The sequence below is a fragment of the Pelodiscus sinensis genome, chromosome 2, assembly GCF_049634645.1.
Source record: "Pelodiscus sinensis isolate JC-2024 chromosome 2, ASM4963464v1, whole genome shotgun sequence".
Classification (NCBI taxonomy): domain Eukaryota; kingdom Metazoa; phylum Chordata; order Testudines; family Trionychidae; genus Pelodiscus; species Pelodiscus sinensis.
In genome coordinates this window covers 58,025,031-58,048,783 of record NC_134712.1, presented here as the reverse complement: position 1 = coordinate 58,048,783, position 23,753 = coordinate 58,025,031, and the positions used below count along the sequence as shown (strand labels likewise).

The 23,753-nt window shown below is 42.8% G+C and overlaps 1 protein-coding gene across 21 annotated transcripts in view; it reads left to right on the top strand.

Moving 5' to 3' along the window:
- SGK3 (serum/glucocorticoid regulated kinase family member 3) overlaps positions 1-19,974 on the top strand; it is an 85,721-nt gene extending 65,747 nt beyond the window's left edge. For 19 of the 21 annotated variants that reach the window (XM_075920604.1, XM_075920589.1, XM_075920599.1 and 16 more), the window contains 11 exons: positions 381-430; positions 2,548-2,605; positions 3,481-3,564; positions 3,646-3,777; positions 9,949-10,061; positions 11,021-11,057; positions 11,186-11,272; positions 14,004-14,099; positions 14,978-15,133; positions 17,229-17,318; positions 19,318-19,974. In XM_075920604.1, the coding sequence (XP_075776719.1) occupies positions 381-430; positions 2,548-2,605; positions 3,481-3,564; positions 3,646-3,777; positions 9,949-10,061; positions 11,021-11,057; positions 11,186-11,272; positions 14,004-14,099; positions 14,978-15,133; positions 17,229-17,318; positions 19,318-19,488 (1,074 nt within the window). In that variant the 3' untranslated portion in view covers positions 19,489-19,974. Of the gene's footprint in view, positions 1-380; positions 431-2,547; positions 2,606-3,480; positions 3,565-3,645; positions 3,778-9,948; positions 10,062-11,020; positions 11,058-11,185; positions 11,273-14,003; positions 14,100-14,977; positions 15,148-17,228; positions 17,319-19,317 lie in introns of all 21 variants that reach the window. The other 2 variants (XM_075920602.1, XM_075920603.1) reach the window with 2 other exon arrangements.
- Positions 19,975-23,753: the final 3,779 nt, after the last annotated feature.

Genomic DNA, 23,753 nt, shown 5'->3' with positions numbered 1-23,753 from the left:
ATTATTCCTGAAGTGTAACCATTTGAAAATGGGTTGAATTTTTGAACATTAAATTACTTGTTAAAAAGGCTGAGGCTTAAAATTGAGTTCATAACCTTGCCATCAGTATTTAACATAACATTGTATTACTGTTATGCTTTGAAACTGTATAACCCTTCCTAGTAAAAATAGTATTTTGATACTTTAACTTAGCACCTAGATTGAGTGCTTTATAAATGTTTTAATATACTACATAATAACATATAAATGTAGAAATGGTTTGAGCTAATTGAATATTTTAAATGAGTATTAGCTGAAGGAAATGAGGTGAGGATTTCCTTTTTAATTGGTTTGAATGTATTTACCCATCTGAGGCTTACTTTTTTTTTCTCCCCCTACAGCTAAACTCTACCTCACAAAATATCAACCTGGGACCATCTGGAAATCCTCAGTAGGTTTTAGTTAAATATAAACTAAAAGTTAGACTTTAATTGTTAAGTATATGAAATGATCTCCAGATACGTGCCTTTGTTTGCTACTTTGTGCAACTTGAGATGAAGCAAAGGTTCTAACTTAGAATTAAGTAAATACCATCATGCAAATTAGTTGCATGCAGTGTGATTTTTTTTTTTTTTTTTTTTTTTTTAAGTATGGTCAGCAGATTCTTTACCAGCAATGTACTCCAAACAAATGTGAGATGTGTACTAATGTCTATATAAATAACTTCCATATACAAAATTGAAGGAATATATGACTGTTCTAAGGTTTATTTTTAAAATGTGCAATGAAGTGCCTCCCTCTTTTCACCTCAGAGCTACTAGCAGGGTTGCTGAGATCCAGAAGAGAGAGACTCCTTTACGGATTTTTTTTTTCCTTTCTAGTCTCCCCTTCCATGCCATTATCTTATCTAATGGATTTTTTTTAACCAACTAAGTTTCAAACAGGGGTGGCACAAATGATATGCAGGCAAGTTGACTGTTGTTCCTTGGAATTCCATGCAACAGTTTTAAAATATATCCCAATGAAGAAAGTTCTTGAAGTCATCAAATCCCAGAGCTTGTCCAGAACTGCAGTTTGTTCCATCCCCTTATTATATAACTGAGGGAAGAGTTGAGGGGACAGAATTTGTCCATAACATTCACACAGCCCTGAAGAGCCAAATTGTCTCCCTGTCTTTCCATTTGTGAGGTCCTCATTTGCAATTGTTGTTTTTCCATTCTTCCTTCACTAGAAGAATTTGGTTTGGAGCCTTGACTTCTCAGAGGGGAAAAACACTAAGCATTGTTTCCAGCCTCTCTTAGTCTAGAGAGCAAAAGGACTGTTTCATTACTCAAGAAAAACAGATTCTATGAAGATGAAAACTAGTCAACCAAATAAGCCTATTTTCTGTTGGTGTGAACTTGCGTTAATGTCAAACTTCTAAACTATAATTACAGCATTGAAGTGACAAACTGGTTCATGCAGTCAATACTTCTGTCCTCTCCTTCAGACATATTCTATGCGGCTTCCATTCCCACTGCTGATTCATCTCCCACCTCCCTCATCCTTTTTGCCTTTTCTCCCTGTGTTGGTCTGTCTCCTTCTTGCTTGTACTATGCCACTCAGAGTGAGGTTTATATACTGTGCCCCAAATACTTTTTGGTAGTGCAGTTGATAAAAGGGAAACAAAAAGAGAGCGGATGGTAGTCCCTGTAAGTTTATTGTGGAATTGAAGGGCAGGAGCCATGTGAAAAAGAAAGGTTGGAAGGCCAAGAGATGGAGCAGCATCTGAATGCCAGTGCCTCTGAATACATGTGCCTCCCAGAAAGAAGGAAGGGGGAGAGAGGGAGTTCTAAGGGGGAAAAAAAAGTAGGATGGGCAATGAGGGAAAGAGGTGGAGAGGTCAAAGAATAGGACGAAAAAACTGTGATATCAAAAACTCAGCTAGGAAAGATAGAAGACCAGTGGTGAGGCAAAGTATAGAATGAGACAAAGGAAGAAGAAATGCCAAAAAATTGGATGCAAAGAACAGAATGGGGAAGGATGGGGGGGAAGGGAGAACTGAGATTTGAGAATGGAGGCAGAACAAGGAATGTACTTCCTTAAGAGTCAAACATCCTTTTTCAAGCAGATTGTGCCCAAGAGGGGGAGATGGGGGAGATTTAGACTTTTTTTTTTTTTTTTTTACACAAAAAAGTCTACTAGAATGAACTTGAAAGATGGGGAAAGAAGGAGAAAAGAACAAAGAGCAGAGAAGTGTGGGAAATAATCTTCAAGCTGAGTCTGTTTTGTCAGTTTTGTTTTGTTTAAATTCTAACAGACGCTTGCATCATATTTCTCTGGCAGAAAATAGGAAGTGAAAATAGGGAAGGGTTTGATTGTGGGCCCTAAAAGAGGAGATGGAAACAGAGAGCCTTCAAGCTACTAGCAGCCCTTAGTAGGCCATGGTATGCAGGGAAATAGTGGCTCAAATCAGCACTTTTCACTTGCAGTGCAAGCACTTGTTTAAATATACTGCGGAGGACTATGTAAAATTGTAAAGATATTTTCTTCTCCAAGTAACCTTCTTCATTTCTGAATCACTTTCAGCGCTAAGCCAACGGACTTCGACTTCCTGAAAGTTATTGGAAAAGGCAGCTTTGGCAAGGTCAGCTTTCTTACCGTTTTTCATCCTTATTTAATTTCACAGTGGCACTAGATTTGGTGAATATGGGGAAATAGTACAAATTCGGGTCTGGATTGAGGCAACCTGGGGCCCTCTGTGGCTCCAACCTTACAGCCCCACTTCCATGCCAAGTCACTGTCCTTTCCACCTGAAGTAGTTGTGGCATGAGAACCCCTCAACTCATGGCCCAGAGCAGCAATAAGATTCTTATCATTGGAGCAGTAGGGGGAGTCTCCTCTTCCCCACAAGGGAAGGGGAAAGGGTAGCAGCAGGGAGGCACCGCCTGCTGCTGTGTTATCTGCTGGGCGGGTACACTGGGCTTACTCAACTCTTCTTGCTACACACCCAGCTCTCTTAGGGTGGTGTTTGGCTGGGCTCCCCAGAGCAGTTGATCTTTGTGGCAAAACAAATGGATAGATGGAGCAGTTCACCCATTTTGGCACTAGTGTTTGAAATTCTTCACTTATATTTCCAAACTCTTCTCCACAAGACCATAAAATATATGTATATTTTAAAAAGAGCCAAGATTCAACACTCATCATGTGACTCCAGGAGCTGGGGCCCTAGTCATGGACCTGTAGTGCCTATGCCATACCTTGGCTTTGCGTGAGTTCTCCATAGTGACATTACAGTTCAGCAGAAACTGTGAAAGATCTTATACTCCAAATTCTAGTAACAGTCTCCTGTTACTGATTACACTAGTAATAATTATGACTGCTTCAGTGGCCAAGAAATTGTACAGCGAAGTAACTGTATTGATCTTTTTAACCATGTTTCTCCAGTATTATTCAATTACTCTGAAATTTCAGAATGAGAATGTATGCTAACCATATCTCCTCTCCTCTTAAATTTCACAGGTGGTTCTTGCAAAACGAAAACTGGATGGGAAATTTTATGCTGTCAAAGTACTGCAGAAAAAAGTTGTTCTCAACAGGAAGGAGGTGAGAGGAAATACATTTTTCTTTTCCTCTTCAATTACAAAATTGTTCCTATTTACTTATTGACCTTTCACTTCCTTGCAGCAAAAACATATTATGGCTGAACGTAATGTACTGTTGAAAAATGTGAAACATCCATTTTTGGTTGGATTACATTACTCATTCCAAACAACAGAAAAGCTTTACTTTGTTCTGGATTTTGTTAATGGAGGGGAGGTAAGTAGTTTTCATAATTGAGGTTTTTGTCTCCTCTTCGGCTAATTTTACAGGAAAAAAAATCCACTGTGAAATGTGCTCATTTTAATATTTCTGTAAGTAATTTAAAATTCTGTTGACTTTACCTACTAATTACAGTTTAAGAATTTGTGTAGACTTGCATTCAAAAACTTCTTTGCCGCAAGTGTAGAGTTTCTTTCTTATCAAACTGATTTTTATTAAACTCAATATAAACCTGAATACACCATTTTAATGCACATATTTCACTGGCCTTATATACCCATTGTATTGGACATGGCTGTAAATAAAATATACCTCCAATATGAATTCACTGAATACTGATGTTTCCTTCAGCACTTAAAGGTATTTCTTCCTTTTCTGTGACAAAAACAAGAGCCTAGATGCCAGGATCTACAAACAGGAGAAAGAGGGTGTCTGGGTTTTTTTTTGGGAGGGTGGTAGGGGTGTAAGAGGAGGATCAGACTTAGATAATTTAATTTCTTTCTTTACGATTACTGTGCTTCTGGCTGAAACAAAAAAACAGGACTATGTAGCACTTTAAAGACTAACAAGATGGTTTATTAGGTGATGAGCTTTCATGGCCGTGGCCCACTTCCTCAGATCAATAGTGGAAGAAAATTGTCACAACCATATATACCAAAGGATACAAACACACATGAAAAGGACAAATCAAATTTCAGAACAGAAGGCGGATTGGGGAGGGGGGGCGTAAATGTCTGTGAGCTAATGATATTAGAGGTGATAATTGGGGAAGCTATCTTTGGGTAAGATAATTAATGTCTTTGTTTAAACTTAGGCGTTAAGTGTCGAATTTAAGCATGATTGACAGTTCAGAGGATTCTCTTTCAAGTATGGTCTGAAAAGGTCTTTGAAGCAGGATGCAAGTAATCAAGTCGTTGAGACAATGTCCTTTCTCATTGAAATGGCAAGAAACTACAGGATCACAAAGAAAAAACAGTTTCTTGCCATTTCAACGAGAAAGGACATTGTCTCAACAACTTGATTACCTGCATCCTGCTTCAAAGACCTTTCAGACCACGCTTGAAAGAGAATCCTCTGAACTGTCATTCATGCTTAAAATTCGACACTTTACACCTAAGTTTAAACAAAGACATTAATTCTTATCCATTACAAAGATAGCTTCCCCAATTATCACCTCTAATATCATTAGCTCGCAGACATTTACCTTCCTCCCCCCCCCCCCCCCCATAGCCCTTATGTTCTGAAATTTGATTTGTCCTTTTCATATGTGTTCATTTTTTTAAATTGTATCCTTTGGTATATATGGTTGTGACAATTTTCTTCCACTATTTGATCTGAGGAAGTGGCTCTGGCCCACGAAAGCTCATCACCTAATAAACCATCTTGTTAGCACTTTAAAGACTACATAGTCTGGTGTAGCTGAAACAAAAAAACAGGACTAACACGGCTACATTTCTATCACTGTGCTTCTGGTTGTACACCATAGCCTAAAATGCCATAGTTACTTCTTGCTAAAATAGCCTTTTTATCTGAGTACCAGTATTGAAGCTGATGAGACTGCAAGTAAGTTGAGGAAGAACTTAGAAAAGAGATGGATGTTCTCTTATTTGTAATAAGAGATGCTGGAGTAAATTGATTTAACAAACAAACAGTAAGTCACTAGGCCCAGTTAACACACATCCAAGCGTTCTGGAGAAGCTCAAGTAAGAACAGGTTGAGCTGCTAATTAAAATACACAATCTCCTTAACTACCACTGCTCCAATGGATTGCAGGGTAGCAAGTATTCTATTTTTAAAAGGCTCTAAATTAATATGGGGAAATATGGACCAGTAAGCTTTAAGTCTTTACCTTGAAATTGGTTGAAATTACTATTTACAAATGAAATTACAAAACACCTGGAAAAATGATAATGGCATAGCATCTGTCCAGAGGATTAGGAGCAGTCATGTGAAAATCAACCATTCGTATTGTGTCAGAACGTTTGTAGTGGAGTGTCTCTAAGTTTCTGTTCTAGATCTGAATAGATCAACATAATAATTTGGAGGGTGGTGGGAAGTGAGGTTGAAAAACTTGCTGATTAGATGATTATTTATGATCCTGATCATTATTATAATCATGATCAGACACACCCAGAGAAGCTCAGTGAATGAGCAAGTACAATGGCAAATTGAATTTCATGTTGACAGAGGCAAACTAATGTACATTTGACAGGGGGGAAAAAAATAAGCTACTCATGCATCTTACAGTATAGACCGGGGTGGCCAACCCGTGGCTCGTAAGTAACATGCAGTTCTTCTCCCCCAAAAGTGCGGCTTGCGAAGTCGCTCAAGGCAGTGATTCAAAATGGCGCCCAAGATGGTGGCTGTTGACGGGAGCCAGATATGGCCAAAAAGCCTAAGGTTGTGTGTTTGGTTTTTTTGGGGGTTTTTTGCTTGACAATTCTGGGGGGCTTTGGGCCATCTTAATTTAAACAAAGCAAAACGAAATAGTTTCCTGACCTTGTCAAATCTTTTTCCAGTGCTTGCTCATGTTGATTCCATTGTAGGTGTGAACTCGCCCACAAGCACCATCACTGGAGATTTTTGCCCTAGCTGTATGTTTAGAGCTGGCTGTGGTGCCCTCTGGAGCACTGTGTTCATGCTCCAGTATATCAGGTGCCACCAGCCCTACGCCATCTTGAGTTCCTTCTTAGCACCCAGGGTGCTCAATCAGAATGCCTCTGTCTCTGGATTCACAAGTGGCCATCGGTTCCTTTTCTTGTCTCCAGCTTTGTGTTTCTAGTTGTAAATAGTTCTATTTAAGTGTTCAGTCAAGGTCCCAGTGAAGACTTTTTGGTCCAGGCAGGGAGTGCTCCCCTTTCCCAGTTTTAAGCCTTGCTCCACATGTAAGAGGTCTTTGAATGTTAATGACTCACACAGTAGTTGTCTGTAGTGCCTTGGGGAATCCTGCTTGAAGGAGTGTTGTCACATCTGTAAGAACTTTAGTTTGCAGACCCATAGAAAATGCGACACATGCCACAGGGCCCTCCCGATACAGGCTGCCCTGCACCTAGCTTTGGAGCCAGCATGGCCAGAAACAGCACCCAGCATTTCAGCTTCAGTGCATAGTGCACCCCCAGCACTGAGTTCCTTCTGGCACTGATCCCATCACTGGTGCCAAAGAAGACTACACCAAGCAAGCCTGGCCTCTCTGGTCAAAGAATCCTTTTCAGGCATTACGCCTACTTTGGATCTGCACAGGGGCTCTGCTCAGGGGAATTCCTTCCCCAGAAAAGATCTGCTACTGACTCTGAAGAGCAGGACGAGGTCCAAGTCAGCAGGGCAGTTAACACCTGCTCAGCTTTTGGTGCATGCAGAACTAGGAGAGTTCTTGCCAAGGCCGATGCCACATTTGGCAATGAAACTGGCTAAGGCTCCCCATGAGAGCAAGCCTGCCAGCAAGGCCTCTCACAAAATGAGCGAGCACCACAAGTCTGTGGATCCAGGACCGAGCCCTAGGTTGTCATATTCTTGGTCTCCATGCTGGGCAAGGTCTCTGGCCTGCTGTTACCAGTCATCAGTACTGCACTCCCTATCCATGTTTCCATGCCAAAGTCTACACCTGGATGAGCTATCTCCCCAGCACCAGTCCTTGTCACATTATCGATTGCCAGCACGGAGACCTCAAAGCCACTCCCCAACACAGCACTGCTCTCCCTACTTCTGGCATCAGTCAGAACACTCCTGACACCAGTCACTGGTGGTGACAGCTGCCAGACCCAAGCCTCAAGGGCCCTGTTTTGGTCACCAGAGGACAATGACTTCTCTAGATCAGAGGACCATTCAGCCCCTCTCCCAGACAGTAGTGGGACTGGGCTCCTCAGGCAAATCTACAGCATCAGTGCCAGCCTGCAGTAGATCCAGTGGCCAGCCCTATGGCCTTACTGGAATGACTGGGGGGTTCCTGTTACATTGTTGTCCCACTCCACCCTGTCCAATTTGGCAACCAAGGGCTGGAGGAAGTCCGCACCTGCAGCACCAGGTTTAGTGCAGGATATTTTAATACTTGATGTTTTAGTGCCAGTTGTGGGTGAGGACCAGTACCCACCCCAAGGCTGCCCCTCTTTCAGTGGGGCAATCATCCTTCTTCTCCTTCTCCAGGTGAAGTGGCGATGGGTCTCTCCAGAGCTAGCCCACTGAACGATTTCAAGGAGTATTGGGAGCTGCTCTGTAGGGTGGATTTGAACTTGGGCTTCAAAGCAGAGGTGATGGAGACGCCAACAGATACATTCTTTAATATGCTCTCGGCACCCAGCTCAGCCCATGTCACAGGCCAGGGCTTTCATTCCTGAAGCACATTTTCAGGCCATGGCAGACTTAATTTCCCACATAAAACCCACCTGGTCACTTTGGCCAACATGTATTTATGACTGTAGGGTCGCATGGCTGTGGGCATGTACATGCTCAGACATGCCCAATTTCATCTGAGGCCTCTGCAAATGTGGTTGGCTGGGTTCACATTCCTAGCAGGCATTCCCTAGACCGAGCAGTCCTGGTAACGAGCTCTATCGTTCGTGCTATCGTTGGACTTGTGGCAGGATTCCAAGTCAGTATTGTGACATTTTGAAGGGCAAAAGCTGACAAGAAGGGCAGGAAGCAGTTGGGCCCAGATCAGGAGAAGGTCACTGCACTGCGCTTCCTGCATGACTGGAACAGCAGGGGATGGATTTATACCCTATGCATCCTCTGAGAGGCCATTTTTAACCAGGACTGGGCTGGTAGCACCCACCACTCATGAACTTGGCAAAAGAACTGGGTTCCTCTTTGGCTTGCAATGGAAATGACTCCCTTTATTTTGGGGGAGTTTTTCCCTCTACACCAGAGTAACCAAGGTAGGATGCATTTTTTCACATTTCTCCCCAGTCTTAGGACCAGGTGTGATGAGTTGGGGAGTTAGGTGATAATGTCATAACTTAATATGTAAAACTTGTGGCAGGTGTCTGCCCTGTGCAGCTACTCAGTGTGGAAGGGATGTAATTTTCAGATAAAATGGTTTGGAAGAGGATTTAAAGGAAATCCTCCCTTAATGGAGCTGAATAAAAGGACCTTGGGACTCCCATGTCTTCTACAGAAGTGAGTTGACCCCTCTCTCCTTCTATAGCCCCCTTTGTTCTTATGCAAGGGGAGTATGGCAGCGTCCCAGCTGCATGTGGGTGAGGATTATTTGGAAATGGTCAAGAGAAAGGAAGACAGCCTGCACTATACAACTTGTTGCTGGGTGCTCCCAGATATTTTAAATAAAGTTGTGGCCTCCGTGGTCTCCTGTTCCCCCACCTTAACCTACCACAGTGCTGTATTCTGAACTCTGTTCGGCAACTTAATTTCAATAAGACGTATGCAAATCTGCCACCAAAACTAATAGAAATAAATAAAATACAAAACTTTTTTCCTTGCAATGAAGTTGGAATGCTTAGAATTTTGCTTACTGCTTATTCATTTCAAACAGAGTACAGTATTTGACTACAGAAATATTTTCTTTCTAAACATTTTTAGTTTGTGCATGGCAATGTAGTCTCCATCCCTACAATATGTGATAGACTCCTGCACTTGTGCAGACATTAATAGAAGCTTGTGCATCCAGGATATCCACCTGTACCAAGTAACTTATAGCATTGACAAATATAGCCTCATAATATACAACTCGTCCCTGAATAGAGTGTAATGTAATATCATATCACTGTTATGCAAGTACTTGTAATAAAATAATAATACGCAATAAATACTAATTTGACCATTGAGAGTATTTCAGTTACTTGTACTGAAGCGTGCTCAAATTGTCAATTTAGTATAATGCTATTATCTTCCAAAATAAGAGGCTAGAGATCAGCCTACAGGATACTTCCCAGCCAGCCTTTGTCATCAGTATAATCATTTATATTAGCTGGACTTGACTTTCTGGAAAATATCCTGTACTCATATATATTAACTCTTTGTATACCAAGTGCTACTGGTATAACACAAGTGAGAACAGGATGGGAGGGCATAAATGGTTCTGTAAAAGGAAAATAATTGTTTAACAATTTTGATAGCTAACTGAAAATGACTTGCATGTTCCTGTAAAGAATGAAGCCTTGTAACTTTGATACTTTATGCCAGTTTGTCTTATTTCCATCTCTTGTATATTTGCAGCTGTTCTTTCACTTACAAAGAGAACGCTCCTTTCCAGAACACAGAGCCAGATTTTATGCTGCTGAAATAGCCAGTGCATTGGGCTACTTGCACTCCATAAATATTGTGTACAGGTAACTGTTCCCTAAAACTTACTTTTATTCTGCATAAAGATAAATGTAGCAAATCTAGAAAAACTGCATTCATGGTTTTTATTCAGCCTATTTACACATGTAGATTTTAAGCCTGCTCTTTTTTTAATAGACACATTTTTTTTTAAAGTTTGAGTAAAAATAAGTGACTATTTATTTATTACAGGTTGAATCCCCCAAATCCAGGACTCTGGTCCAGTAACATCCATGGCCCAGTAGGGCCACAGATGTTGCTGGAATGAAGAGCCCCAGAGGCCAGGAGCTGGAGCCAGCCAGGAGAACGTAGGGCTGGGGGGCGCTGGCTGGGTCAGCAGCTTCTGAGCCAGGCAGTGGCTAGGAAGTCCTGGTCCCAGCTGAGGAACCTGGCATCAGTGGGGCCAGGCAGACAATGGAGACTCCTGGCCAGGGAATCCCTGGTATTAGCCAGGCCTGGTGGCAGCTGCAGAGCCTTGGGTCAGGGAACCACCAGCAGGAGCAGGACTGGCCCCAGCATGGGGGCTGATGGCCCCAGTCAGGAAACCTCAGGAAACACTTGGTGGCAGTGGGCAGCGATGGCCGGGCACCCTGGCATGGGAAACCCCATCCCCCAATCACGCATCAGCAGGGCCAGGTGGGGCTGGGGAATCCCCGTTGAAAGGATGGCCAGGCAATGGCAGGGGAGTGTTGGCCAGAGAGCCCCAGGGAACCTCCAGTGGCAGTGGGGCTGACAGTGGCCGAGCAGCCTGTCAGGGGAACTCTGGCGGCTGCAAGGTGGGAGCCCCAGGGTGTGGGTCATCCAGCAGGAGAGCATTTACCTCCCCTGCTTCGGCAAACTCCCTGGTTCGGGACACTCTAGGTCCCGAGGGTGCTGGACCAGGAGGTCCAACCTGTACTATAAAACTGTAAGTCTTCATTTTCATTACATTTATGGGAGGATTAATATAAAAAATTGTTTTTAATAGGGATTTGAAACCAGAAAACATTCTCTTAGACTCACTGGTAAGCATATCCTATCTAATATCCAGAACTTTGTTTACATGAGCACTTATCTTTGTGTAAATTCAAAATATTATAATCAATCTTAAATTTATTTCATTTTCAGTAAGATTTGTTTTTTCTGCCTCCAGGGACATGTTGTCTTAACAGATTTTGGACTCTGTAAAGAAGGGATTGCTACCTCAGACACCACTGCAACCTTTTGTGGGACACCAGAAGTAAGTTAACTTTCTTGAATTTTAGTCAGCACAAGCAAATTGCTACCACAAACTGGGAGAGAAGGTTTCATTTATTTGGGGGAGGAGGAAGTACAGGCAGTCCCCAACTTACGCGGATCCGACTTATGTCGGATCCGCAGTTACAAACGGGGCTTTTCTTGCCCTGGAGGACACGGACTGCGGGACCTCGCGGTCCCGCCGCCCGTGTACTCCGGGGTGAGAAAAGCTGCTCCGCGTCTTCCTGGTCTGAGGGGCTCGGGCAGCGGGGCAGCCCAGGCGCGCCTGGGCTGCCCGGCTGCCCGAGCCCCTCCGCGGCTTTGCAGAGCCTCGGCGGAAGCCAGCAGCAGGACAGCCCAGAAGTGCCTGGGCTGCCCCGCTGCCCGAGCCCCTCCGCAGCTTTGCTCCTCGTCTTCCTGAAGACCCCCCAGCAGACCAGGGAGACATGGAGCAAAGCTGGGGAGGATGCGGGCGGGACCGCGGCGCATCTCCGTGGTCCTGCCGTCCAGGTTTCCTTGGTCTGCTGGGGGGCGCAGCTAGTGCGCCCCCCAGCAGACCAGGCTTTTCTCACCTGGAGTAGAGCAGCTGGGGCTGCTGGGTTGGTCCTGCAGCGCCGCTCCTCGGCGCTACTGGACCAACCCCGCAACACCCCAGCTGCTCTTCCCCAGGTGTCCCCAAGTCAGCTGCTGCTTAAACTGATCAGCAGCTGACTAAAGGAAGCCCGAGGCAGAGTTGCTCTGCCCCAGGCTTCCTGGAATCAGCCGCTGATCAGTTTCAGCAGCGGCTGACTTGGGGACACCTGGGGCAGAGCAGCTGGGGTGCTGCCCAGTTGGTCCCCGCAGCGCCACCCCTGCGGGGACCTACCCGGCAGCGCCCCAGCTGCTCTGTCCTAGGCGTCCAGATTCAGCTGCTGTTGAAACTGATCAGCAGCTGATTCCAGGCAGCCATGGGCAGAGCAACTCTGCCTCGGGCTTCCTGTAGTCAGCCGCTGGTCAGTTTCAGCAGCGGCTGAATCTGGAAGCCAGTTCCGACTTACATACAAATTCAACTTAAGAACAAACCTACAGTCCCTATCTTGTACGTAACCCGGGGACTGCCTGTATTGCGAGTTTTTGAAGTTGTTGTTTAGAGAGAGAATCTTGCACCAATTAGGTTACTTTTTGTAGTTGACAAGGATTGTAGAATTGGTGAAGTGCCTCAGTTCAAATACTTGTGGCTGCAATTTTATGTGAGTTAATCTAGGATTCCATAAACTCATATAGTAAACAAACCTGAAGGGAAATTGTGTGTCTGCAGGACTTTGTTCGAAAATTTTATACCAAAATATAGGGAATTTCTGTGGCAATGTGATACCTGAATTACAAAGAAAAAACTTCATCTTGTGCTAAGAACAAATTTTTTAACACATCATAAAACCTTTTACTAAGTTTGAGTGTTCGGGGGGGAAAGCAGAGCAAGATGCCCCTGTTTTGTTTCCCCGACTGTTGCGTTGCTCTGCTTCTCACTAGAGTGTGCAGGGCGATCCCATCATATCTCCCAGAGCAGGATGGCCGGGAGAGCAAATTAGGAGGCTCAACTTGCTCTACTTCTCCTCCTCCCTCCGTCCCCGCTGCTGGTGAGTGTGGGGGGGCCGGACTCCTGCTGCAGGCACCAGCTCCCCCACAAGTTCCCCCATTGGCTGCTGGCCAGCCCCTTCCACTCACGGCATTTGGGGGGCATGTGGCCCCTTGTCACCCCTGAAAAATTTAATTATTTAGCTTAATATTTAAACTTCCTTCATTACAATGGTACCTGCATCCATATGATCTCTCTCTGGTCCCTATATTTGTCCACATCACAACAACCTGACTGACTTTAAAGGAGTCGGTGATCTCTGCTGAAGATGGAGGAGAGACAAGGACTGAAGGAACTAAATCATTGTAGGTTCTGACTGTCACAACAATAATGATCCAGCCATAACAGTGTACCAAATGTATCTCTTCAAATTATGGTGCTATGAACCATAAGTGCCTACATTCTGAATAAACTTTTTTGAGAGGCACCTAGAAACCTATTGGTGTCATGTTGGCATCCATTAACTGATATAAAAGAATGGCATAAGCCGTGGTATGGGATGGGTTCTTCAGATCTGTGTCCCCGAATAATTTGTGACCAAAAAATCGGAATAATTGTACAACTGATTTGTCTAAAGCCACATTGAAGCTTAAAATATAAATCATGTGATTATGCAGTTACAGTATGGAAGAGTAAGAGACATTTTTTTTGGTTTGAAGCAGAATGAGCTGCTTCCACTTACTTCTCTCTTTTTAAATTCCTCATTCACTAGTCAAGCCTAAGGGGGCAACAGGATTGGTTAGTGAACAATTTCTCTTTGAGCGAGAGAGAGAGAAATGCCATTGGCAATGGGAAGCTGCTGCTTTGCAGATCAGAGCTGCTGGTTAGTTGTCTTTGAAGCTACTGTGCAGTGATCTTTCCTTGAAACTTGAAAGTATTGTCACTTAGAGATGTCAGAGTAATTTGGCAAATTGTCAGTGGGTATAAAGGATAACTTGAGCTGGAAAACAGCCATCCATTTAAATAATCAGCTGGATATTGGAGAGATTCCCTGAGTTTAACGGACTAAAGATTTCTCTTGTCATTTATATAGTAACTTTCCTAAAGATGTATTATAAAATACTTGCTTGAATAAAGGCTTGATTTTAATATAAGCAGCCTAATGTATTTTTTTCTTTAGTACCTTGCCCCAGAAGTGATCAGAAAACAGCCTTATGACAACACAGTAGACTGGTGGTGCCTTGGTGCGGTTCTGTATGAAATGCTTTATGGTTTGGTAAGCATTCTTTTTCCTTTAAAACGCTTCATAGTGTTCAAGTAGTTAATAATATGTAACTTTTCAAAACAGTTAAAGCACACTTTAAACGGTTGAATAACTTAAGTAACTTTTGAACTTACCATTTGGGTTTGTCTCCTGAAGTTTGTTTTTCTTTTTGATGTCTAAACTTCTGAGACATGAATAACTCTTAACCAGTGGAGACAAGAAGACTGTATACAGGAAAAAATGCAGCAGTCTATTGAATCAGCATGGTGCTGCCCAATAAAAGTAATGTACTACCAGACAAAAGTTGTACTATAGACTTTCACAAAGCATTTTAACCCTAACGTTTCCAATCTCCCCCAGATTACTACTTAATACAGCAGTAAAAAAACCAAATCTTTCCACACTTCAGCTAGGGTTTATTTTTTTTGTAACTTGCTAAAAGCAGAAGCATTGTGTTTTACAAACTCTACATTCCTTCCTTGCATGCCCACAAGTTTCCTTACTTTCACCTGAGAAGACATGAAGAACATTGTTCACCCACTCATGCTCTTTTGCTCACATTCAATAGGATTTTTAAATATGTCTAGCTTCTTCAGCTACTAGTGAATGTGAGAGCATGTGGGCAGAAAACAGGAGATGCAGGAAAGAGCTAAAAGAGGAATGCAGTCCTCGTGTTCTTGCCTGCATTGTGCAAGAGTAAACAAGTTGATTCATTCATGAAGAAGTATGTTTGGAGTGGAAATTCCAGTTAAACAATTAAATGTCTATCTTTTCTATCAGATCAGTTTTCAGTATTGGTCATTGGCATTTCTGTTGGCACAGTTTGCTCTTGCATCTCAATATTTTTATTGAACAGTACTGTTTCAAAGCCACATTTTATTTTTGTTCAGCCTCCATTTTACTGCCGTGATGTTGCTGAGATGTATGAAAATATTCTTCACAAACCTCTTTATGTGCGCCCAGGAGTCAGTCTTACAGCCTGGTCTATTCTGGAAGAACTCTTGGAGAAAGACAGGCAAAACAGACTTGGAGCAAGAGAAGACTTTGTATGTAATTTCCTGTCAGTAACTAAATCAGGAACTAACTTATTAAAGGAACATTTAAGCCCACAATTCAGTTTGACAAAATTATTTGTAAGAAATGGGTACAGAAAGTCCTTTGAATGCTAAATATCAACTTTAAAACAAAATATCTTGATTGTCTTACAATGATTTGAGGTTCACTGCTGCAGTACCTGCCAGCAAAGGAAATCTATTTCCTAACATACTTCCTGGGCTGTGGTCATATAATTGATGATGCTAGTACTTGTACAGGGAAGTTAGCACAAAAATAACTAAATTCTGGAAAATTCAGCTTCAACAGAGGAAAAAGGCACAAACAATTATTTTTTTTTCATGCTTTTAGAATGGCTTTACAAATCATGGTTATGATTTAGCAAACTTCTGTCAAAATATTTGATACTGTTCCCTTGCGTAAAGATGCATAGAGAAGTTGTCATATAATTGTGCAGGCGGGATAGCAAATGATCTTGCAGCTTTACCCCCTATTGATGTCTATAGGCATAGTCTTACTATGCACAACAAAAAGCAACCTTTTGGGGCTGCTGGGCGCCCGGGGGCGGGGCCTTTCACGCCCCAGGCACCCAGGGGCGGGACTGCACATGCACCACATGCCCGGTGCTGGCGCCACGCACTCCCGGGGCCAGCGCCACTCCTGTGCCTCATGCCCAAGGGCAGAGCCACCAGTACACCATGCGCCTGGGGCTGACACCGCTCCTGTGCTGTGTGTCCAGGGGCAGGGTCGCCCACACGCCGCATGCCCAGGGCCGGAACAGCCCATGCGCTGCATGCCCGGGGCCGGCGCTGCTCCTGTGCCGTGTGCCCAGGGGTGGGGAATCCCATACGCTGGTCTCCCAGGGCCGGCACAGCCCATGCACCGCGCACCGAGGGGCAGGGCTGCCCATGTGCTGCACGCCCGGGGCTAACACCCGGGGGTGGGGCCGGCCCTGATCAGTCAGCAGGCACACAGATATGGCCCAGCGGGCACCATGGCGCCCGCGGGCACTGCGTTGGGGACCACTGTGTTAGGGTGTGTCTAGACTACAGGGTTTTGTCGACAAAAGGACTTTTGTTGACACAACTATACCTGCGTGTACACTACCACCGAGTTCTGTGGACATCGACAGAACTCGGCAGCTTTGTCAACAGTATCTGTCGACAAAGCTTCTGTTGACAAAAGCCTGTAGTCTAGACGTACCCTTTGATTGTTCCAGTACAGTTAGATTTTTTTTTTTGTTGCAGTTAATGAAAGGCAGTTCATGCTTGTAAGAACATAACTGTTCTACTACAGACATAAACAGAAAACCTACTGTGAAATTTCTGGAGGCGTTTAATCTGAAATAGTGTTCATATTATCAATTTATGTTAGCTAGGAGCAGGAACATGAACATAAATACAACTTGAAAACCCTTCTGGAAACCAGGTTTTCCTTAGCCATTGATTTAAGCAGAAAATAAAATGTATTGGCCAGCCAATTTTAGTCACACACCTCCTTCTACAAATTACAAAACTAATCAAATAATGGGCCTGACCTTTTTTATTTCTGCCTTTCTACTTCACCAAATCATAGAAGATTAGGGTTGGAAGAGATCTCAGGAGGTCATGAACCCCCTGCTCAAAGTAGGACAAATCTCAACTAAATCATTCCAGCCAGGGCTTTGTCAAACGTGGCCTTAAAAACCTCTAAGGATGGATTTCCGTCTCCTCCCTAGACAACCTATTCCAGTGTTTCACTAGTTGAAGTATGGTTTTCCTAATATTCAACCTAGACCTCTCACACTGCAACATGAGGCCATTGCTTCTCGTTGTCACCTGCTACCACTAATAGCCTACCTCCGTCCTCTTTGGAAATCCCATTCAAGTAGCTGAAAACTGCTATCAAATCCCTCGCTCCCCCCCCCCCCCCCACACTCTTCTTTCATTGCCCTCTACTCTCCAATTTGTCCACATTCTTTTGGTAATGTATGGGGGAGGAGAACCAAGAAACACTTTCACTTTAGCATGCTGGAAGGATCTCTGAAACATTGTATTCTAATGCTGTAGGTATATCATGGAAATAACATTTATCTGTGCTCTGTTATAGCTTGAAATTCAGAGGCATCCTTTCTTTGAATCTCTCAACTGGACTGATCTTCTCCAAAAGAAGATTCCACCACCATTTAATCCTAATGTGGTAGGTGCAATAAGTCCAGTTATATTAATCTCCCAAATCTCTTCATGTCTTGGGGCAGAAACTATGGGGTGAGAATATTTATCTAAATGTTGCAGAGAATGGCAACACCAACATCTGTCAGACAGTGTTGGTCACCATTTCTGAACTGCATAGAGCAGTGGGATTGAAATTAGATGAGCTAGAAAGTCATTGAATGAGTCCACAGTATGCCATCCTGACATTGCATTATGCTTGTGTTAGTGTTGCCTCAGAATATGATAAAGTTGTTCTTTCATGACTTTCATGTCATGTCACAGTGCAGTATTCTGACCCTGTTCCTTGCTTTACATATCTATTTAAGACCCTCCTCCTTGCTGATCTTCCACTCTCCACTCTTGGCTACTGGGAAAGGGAGATCTTTCTTTTACCGTATATTTCCAACTGTTTGGCTTCTGCCCAGTAGGCTTCATGAATTGTTTGTACTTGGGCCGTGAGGGTAGCATTGCTCTGTGTTGCATTCTTTAAATTTGAGGCCTCAATAATAGGTGCAAAAGGTACTGTTTTGTCTAATTATTGTCATATTGCAGTTGCTGCTTTATTGTAGTAAGGTAGCAGTCTACTGGCAGAATTGCCACTAGTGGAATCCGTGTTTCTCCATTACTAAGCTGATTCCAGGACAGCTGCCATTTGACACATAGTTAGGTGAGCACAAATTCAGTGTTTAATAAAAAAAAAATTAAAAAAACCACACTCCACAACCCTAGTACATTACACAGGTTTCTAAAGGGAAGTGGGTGCAGGAATAGAGAATGGGGAGAAAACCAGGAAAATGAGTGGAGGATGGGGAGCGGTGTTTTTTTTTTTTTTTTTTTTTTTTTTTTTTTTTTAAAGGAGAATGCATGCATGGGAAGGAAGCAGTAGAGAAGATTTAAAGACTACAGATTTATTTGGGCATAAGCTTTCATGGGTAAAAACCACTTCATCAGATGCATTGGAGTGGAAATTTCAGAGGCGTGTGTGTATGGATACATGGATTTAGAGAGATAGATGTACTAGTATATCAAAAGGAGGGGTTACTTGTCTGTACTTGTATAGGACCAGAGTTTGAGGCCAGTTCAGTCAGGGTTGATGTGACTTACTACCAGTAGCTGATGGGGAGGTGTAAATACTAAGAGGTAAAGTATCTTTAGAATGGTTCTCTCATTACAACTCCTTATTCAGTCCTAATTTGATGGTGTTAAATTTGCATATGAGTTGCAGCCCTGCTGTTTCTCTTTTGTAGTCTGGTTTTGAAGGTTTGTGTCTTCTCTTCTGCCTCCTCCCCCCCCCCCGCCCCCCCCCAAAAAAAGATGGCTACATTTAAACCCTTTACTGAGTGTCCAGGAAGGGTCAAGTGTTTTCCTACTGTTTTTTGTATGTTACCTTTCTTGATGTCTGATTTTGTGTCTATTTATTCTTTAGCACAGAGACTGTGCAGTTTGGCTAACATGATCAAATTAGGACCAAATAAGAATTTAAGGATTTAGAATGGTTCTCACTACAAAGACAATTTCACCAGTATTTGATATTCACACTTCCCCATCAGCTGTGGGGAAGAAGTCACATCCACCCTGACTGAATTGGCCTCATTAACACAGGTCCTATGCTTGAGCTCTTTGTGTGTGCGTGCCTGATGAAAAAGCTTATGTCCAAATAAATCCCTTAGTCTTCGAGGTGCCATGGGACAACTCATTGTTTTTGCACATACAGACTAACATGAATACCCCTCTGAGTCTTGATTTTTTTTTTTTTTTAATCTCTTTCCATCCTCTCTTTATAAAGCTGTTTTGTCTTCAGTACCTGTTTTCTGGGGCAGAATAATGGGATTTACTTCACGGTTGTCCTTATGAAAGGGAGAATTTCATAATGTTAGATAACTTTGAATTTGAGTAAAAGAAAAAATATTTAATAGAGAAAAGCATTTAAAAATACAAATGCCATATGAATATAACTAATGATGGTTTGTGTGTCTCATTCCTAGGCTGGCCCTGATGATATAAGGAATTTTGATGCCGCTTTTACAGAAGAAATGGTTCCTTATTCAGTTTGCATTTCCTCTGATTATAACATTGTAAATGCCAGCGTGCTTGAAGCAGATGATGCATTTGTTGGCTTTTCTTATGCACCACCTTCTGAAGACTTGTTTTCCTAGGAAGTTGTGAGCCAACGTATGCTACACAAGTACAAGTGGGAAGATGAACTGAAACATGAGTGTGAACATAGTCCAGACTATGTGTAACTAGTGCCTCATTTTATATGTAAAGTTGAAACCGATCAACAAACCTTTTCTGCTGTATATGAGGAAATTGGGCATTTCAGATGGCATTCTTTGAAATGTAAGCTGTTCCTGCTGCATAACAGTATTTTTAAAATGAAGATCCTTAAAAGCTGTTCCTTTCCATTAATCTGTTTTTAAACAAACACAGACTGTTTTTTCTCCGGGTTTACATTAATACCTATCCAGGATTTTTCAGCAACAGCAAACTTAGCACATTTATAAATGCCTTTGTAACTATTTACAGTGACTTTGTGCTTGAGTTGTAACTATGCAATTGTCTTTTGTATATCATTGTTTAAAATAGATAAATGATTCCCTGTTATATCACCTTTTGAAATACAAGTCCATTACTTTACAGCACTTACTTTCAAATTTAATTTCTCATTTAAGAATAAGTAGAGATACTCGAAGGATCTGAAAACTGAAAAGTTGCTCATTTAGGACCAGATTCCCATCCCGACTCAGCTTCATGATACCTTATTTCTGAAGTACTCTCAATTTCCACTGGATTATTTGAGAAATAAAGTACTAAAAGTGAGTAAAAGTAGCACAAACCAGCCCAAAATATTTGGTAACACTAAAATTGCATTGTCTATAGCTTTTCTGATTGAGAAACTTCAGTAGATATTTCTTCCTCTCAACTGCACTAAATTTTTTTGCATTAAAATTGTATTTTTCCAAAGAATTAGAGAGCAATAATCATTTCTACTTTTAAAGGCTGTCTTGCTGGGGCCCTATAAAGAAAGGGCCCCAAAAGCAAGGGTTATTTAATCTGATTTCTTGTGTGTATCTAATACAATTCATTTAAAATATCAACATTCATAGTTTCTTGTCTTTCTATATTCTAATGTATCAGCTCTTGAATCTTCACTAGAAAGGAAAATAACTACCTTTTTTTACTTTTAAGAATGTGAAGAGATTGTACATAGTGTGTAACTCTTGTGACATACACACATAACCAAAATGCTAATAACATTGATCAACTTGTTTAGGTTCTTTTAAATACCATACATCCTAAAAGTTGGCTGCAGTTTTAATGCCACTTATAGCAGTATTATACCTGTGATTCATTTTGCTTGTAAATAATAGGTTTGTCTGCCACTTCATGAGAGTGGGTGCATTGGCGCATGCATGCTTTTTACAATACTTTAACTAGATCGCCATGAAAACTTAACTCCTTGAAGGAAATTAAAAAATAAAAAACCAACCACTAGCAACTGCTTAAAGCAGGGATACTCAACACTGTTTGTTTGTGGCCCACAGTGCAGTTTGGATTGATACGTGTTTTAGTAGTTAAATTTCTGGACTGTTGTGAAGCCAAAGCAACAAAGTAGTCAACGTGTGATGGTCTTCTGTTGATGTGTGTTTTAGTAGTTAAATTCCTGGACTGTCGTTGCTCATTAAAAGTGCTGTCATATAGGTGGAAATCGGGTAAATATTGCATTTTATTAATATCAGCAGAACTGACTTAAATGGGGACTGCATGTTGTGTAGTCTTGCCTTAATTTTTGTATTCTTGCCCGTCTGTGTGAAAGAAGCTATTTGCATCTATATTTGCATGTATATGCAACCACATTTAAGTTGCGGCCGTCAGTACATGCTGGCATCATTGTGGCCCCCAGGGCTTCCAAAGTTGAGTAGCCCTGACTTAAAGTATTGACGTTTCTCTGACGACAATGCAACTTGTGTCATAGCTAACAAAACTAAAACCTAAGCAAGACAAACATTCATCTATAGACTCATCTTGTTACCCTGATCTTCACAATGGATTCTATTCTACTGTAAGTAGCATTCCTAATAGGATACCTGTAAATAAAAATAATATAGCTAAAATGATGCATCAATTGAAGATTTTCAAGTCAGAGCAAAGTGAATTTCTCACTTTAAGCAATAATCCTCTGTATGTCCCCTGTGCAGTGATTTGTCAATTCTTCAGCACTGCATCGGTGTCAAGTTGTTTGCTCATGTGTTCTGTTAGCTAAAGTACAGTAATTCCTTATTTAACACGTGCCTGCTTAACACATTTTCATGATAGCACGATTTTTGGGGAGGGAACATTTTTTGAATTACATGACCATCAGGAGCGGCCCAAGGCTGGCTGTGGCAACTGGCGCCCCAGGCGGGTGGCGTAATCACTGCCCCCGACTGCTCAGCCATCAATGGCTGTGACGTCATTATCGGGCGCCCCGGGCAGGGGTGCTCTAGGCAACTGCCTAGTTCGCCTAGGCTCACGGGCTACCCCTGACAACCTTCCCCGGAATAACACGATTTCCCCAGCCAGCCCATTTCCAGTGGCTGCACAGGGCTTACCCTGCCTTCCTGCAAAGCGGAGGCGGGTTTGCTGCTCGCCACGCTGTTCCCCCTGACTCCCCCTCACTGGATGCCTTGCCCCCCTCCTCCACTCCCGCTTGCAGGCCGGGGGCTGGGTTTCCCCAGGGCCCATCACCAGTGGCTGCGCGGGGCTTCCCCCGCCTCCCTGCAAAGCGGCAGTGGGTTCGCTGCTCACTGTGCCATTCCCCAGCGACCCCGCCAGCTGCAGTGTGGGTCCCAGCAGACCTGTCACAGGGGCATACTCCCAACCCAATCCCCCTCCCCTTCACTTCTCCAGAGCCAAACACCTCCCATCCCTGCTGTAACTCAGTCCCCTTTCTCCCCCAACAGCCACCACCACTAGAAACGCAACCCCCACCTTTTCCATTATTTTCAATGGGAAAATTGGCCCTGCATAACAAGTTTTCACTTAAAATGATCATTTTCTGAAACACATCTATAGTGTTAAATGAGGAATTAATGTAGTAATCAAAGGAGAGAGAACTGACGAGCCATTCTTCTGATTGTAGCCTCCGCTGTCCTCTTTTCAATAAAATGTTTTCCGGGAGGTGTTAGCTTTAAAGAGTCTCTCATTGTCTATTTTTATCAAACCTTCTCATGTTAAATGGATTGTGATATCACTGCTTTATTAAGAGGACGTGTCAGTTTAAGGACTTTAAAGAAAAGTGAAATGTCAAAAATTATATAGCCCTTCACTTCAGCCTTAAAAGGAAAATTTGTAGTTGTAGAACGGGAGTCTGTAATATCCATCATGTATAGCTGAACCCAGTGGTAAATCTTTCTTGTTTTTGCACCTCTTTCTTACACAATAAGACAAAAGCTACTCTCCCTCTCTTCCCCGCCCCCCCATGCTAAGATGTCTTCATAGCTTTTAAAACTAACATACACTTTTACTCAGTATAATACCCCAAATAAAGTACAAAGTCCTATGAAATAAGCTTTAGCAAAACATACAAATCATCATGCATTCCTTATTGTAGCTTGAATGCTGCCTTCCTAACTTGCAAGAAGTTTTCATTGATTAACAAGCTGAATTTCAAACATACCTGACGACAGAACGTGGACACTCTTTTCTAGGGCCAATTGCATCTTAGTGTATGGGTTTTGGGGGTGTTTTGTTGCTGTGTTGGTTGGTTTGGTTGATAGTTTTATAAGACTAAACATGGGGCGCGGGGGGCAGGAGGAAGAAGGGTCCACTTGGTTGTTGTAGCTTGCTGTTCAATATCCTAGATAAACAAGGTGCCCATATATCCTGTTTTTAAAGGAACAGTCCCATAATAAAGCCCTCCTGCTGGTGTCCCTGTTTTTTTTTTAAAAAGGGTCAGTTGTCCCATATTTTCTGCCTTTCCCTTCCTATCAGTACTCATGGGTCCTGCTGCTGGCTGGCTGATCATCAGTGGTAAGTGATGAGGGGATTTGGGGGAAAGGTGTCCAGTGGCTGCTGATAGGGTGCAAAGCTGGTGGTTGGCAAGCCCCTACACAGGAATTTCTGTGGGGGTAGGGATGTTAAATATTGGTTAATTGAATAGTTGATTAACCTCATGAATTCCTATCGCTTAGTGGACTATTCTATAGTCCCCAGGAGGTACTGTAGCTATTGCACTCTAGTCTCACTGTATCCAAGGCAGCAGTGTGGGTGCCAGGCAGGAGTTGGTTAAAAACTCATGGTCTGGCTGTCTGTTGCTCTGTTCCTGCCTCTGATACAGAGGCAGCAGTGCAGAGTGGCAGCAGCCCCTGTTTAGGGGGGATCTGAGCTCCTAGCCATGGTGCAAGCTAGAACTAGGGTTGCCAGATGGTTTAAAAAAAAA